Below are 2178 nucleotides of genomic sequence, written 5' to 3' on the forward strand. Positions count from 1 at the left end.
AGACCTCTCCTGTCTCGCCTACTGATTCCCTCAGCAGCGTACTTCATCAATTTGCCTGCTCTGCTCCCCAATCTGTCTCTGATGAATCCTCTCACCGCCCTTGCATCTCTGGCCTGTTTATACATAAATAAACAAACCTTAAAAGATCCTCAAATGCCTTGACTCTCCTTGAAAGAAAAAAACCCCATCCAATCTCTGAGACCTGAGATGACATTTTTCAGCAGCAAGAAAGGCAAGCCCTACTCACCTTAAACATGCTCATTTCTCCTTTTTCCTCCTGGGGAAAGGCAGAGTCCTAGGAAGAGAGACTGGGAAAGGAGAAAGTCATGGACACTGTTCCAGTCAGTCACTAACTCCTGTGGCTGCTCTGTGTGCAGTGGTAAAGAGGACATGCAGCTTGCTTTGCAGGGCCTGGCATGGATACCAGAGACGCCTCCCTTCTCCCAGTAGTAGTTGGTAAACAACCTGCCCAGCAGCCCACAGTGGCCCCATCACCAGTGTGCCTGCAGCAGTAACTCTTATTCAGGTTATGGGTAAATTGAGACAATACTACATAGAGTTGGCTCTGGAGTTGATAGGTACCAGCTGCTCCTCCCATTTAACGTGAGTGACTACTTTATTAACAGTGACAAATCCAGTCTCGTTTTCTTTCCTTCATTTATTAGACAAAAATTAGCCCAATATTCACTCATCAAAATCCTCTGCTCTAGCATGCAATCCAGAACAAATCATCACTGATTAAAACTCTCACCAAGTGGCCCTCCCTAGTGGCGCAATGGGTTAGAGCCCAGCACTGCAAGCCATCTGCATCCCTTTAGTGGGAGATCCATCCCTGGCCCCTGCCTTGGAGGTGATCCACATGGTGTGGCAGACTTCTCCTGACCTGTCTGCTACTCCCCTCAGCAGTGTACTTCATTGATCTGCCTGGTCTGCTCCCCACTCTGTCTCTGGTGAATACTCTCATTGCCCCTACACCTCTGGCCTGCACACAGCTCTGTATGTATAAATAAGTAAAAATCTTAAAAAAAAAAAAAACTCTCCACAAATCAAAACAATAAAAACTGGGGCCTCCCTGGTGGCATAAGGGGTTAAAGTGCAGCACTATAAAGCTATCTGCAGTTACTGCAGAAGGAGGTGGATCCCCGGCCAGGGAGGTGACCCACATGGCACAGCAGACCTCTCCTGTCTCACTATTGCTCCCTTTCACAGTGTATTTCAATCAGCTTGTCTGTTGTTCCCCACTCTGTCTTTGATGAATCCTCTCATCCTCTGCACCTCTAATCTGTACCCTAGTACTTGTATGCATAAATAAATAAATCTTAAAAAAAAAAAAGACCCTGTCTTGAGCTTCTTGAATTTTCACTTGTACAAGAATCATTCCTGGACTTCTTGGAAAGTAGATTCTTGGGTCCTGTCTGCACAAGTTCTAAATTACAAAGTCTCATATGAAGCTCAAGGCTGGGCATTTCTTCTCAACTCATGCAAAGGCCACTGATCTGTGCTATCAGTAGCAAAGAAAACAACCTCCACTAAACAGAAATTCACAGGTAACTACAACAAATGTTCACAATGATTATCATTACATCCTGCAGTCATAGATAACTAAAAATTTTCTTTATTCTTCTGTGTTTCTAAATTTCCCATAATGTTACTTCCACCATATAAACATTACTTGGAATAAAACAAAAGAAGCACTAGAGAAAACAACTTCAAAAATTTAACAAATAGCCTAAATCTTGCTCTTAAGGTAGCCCACAATCAAGTCCTAACCTACTTTAAACATATGATTCTAGAAAGTTGCCAGTGCTCAAGGAGAAAATACCAAAGAGATTAATGAACTCAGGTGCTGAACTGCCTACATTCCAAGCCCAGTTCTTTCTCCTGCTAGTTCGTTGACTGTGGGCAAATAACATACACTCCCAATAGCTCAAGCTCATCTTAAAAGTGTAAAAAACAAAACAAAAAAAAAAACACACCAGTATCTCTCTCAAGGCACAGTGTGAAGTAATGTATTTATTTGTGCAGCCTTCATAACTGACTTTAGCAATAAATCGTTCCATGCCCAAGTACAGATCCCACATAATCTCCAACTGACGTGACTCTCTTAGAAAAATGCCAAATCCTACTCAAGTGGGACTCCCTGGTCGCTGCCTCCATGCAATGTTTTGGAGAAAGCAG

The 2178-nt window shown here is 43.2% G+C and overlaps 1 protein-coding gene across 3 annotated transcripts in view; it reads right to left on the reverse strand.

Moving 5' to 3' along the window:
• Nucleotides 1-2178, reverse strand: part of LOC101627070 (zinc finger protein 234) — a 10915-nt gene that overhangs the window by 8045 nt on the left and 692 nt on the right. For 2 of the 3 annotated variants that reach the window (XM_004694166.2, XM_012733653.1), the window contains exon 1: nucleotides 248-485. In XM_004694166.2, coding sequence (XP_004694223.1) covers nucleotides 248-262 — 15 coding nt within the window. In that variant the 5' untranslated portion in view covers nucleotides 263-485. Of the gene's footprint in view, nucleotides 1-247; nucleotides 486-2178 lie in introns of those variants that run through there. The other variant, XM_012733652.1, reaches the window with a different exon arrangement.

This window comes from Condylura cristata, unplaced genomic scaffold, assembly GCF_000260355.1.
Source record: "Condylura cristata isolate star-nosed mole 26May11 unplaced genomic scaffold, ConCri1.0 scaffold00041, whole genome shotgun sequence".
NCBI lineage: Eukaryota > Metazoa > Chordata > Mammalia > Eulipotyphla > Talpidae > Condylura > Condylura cristata.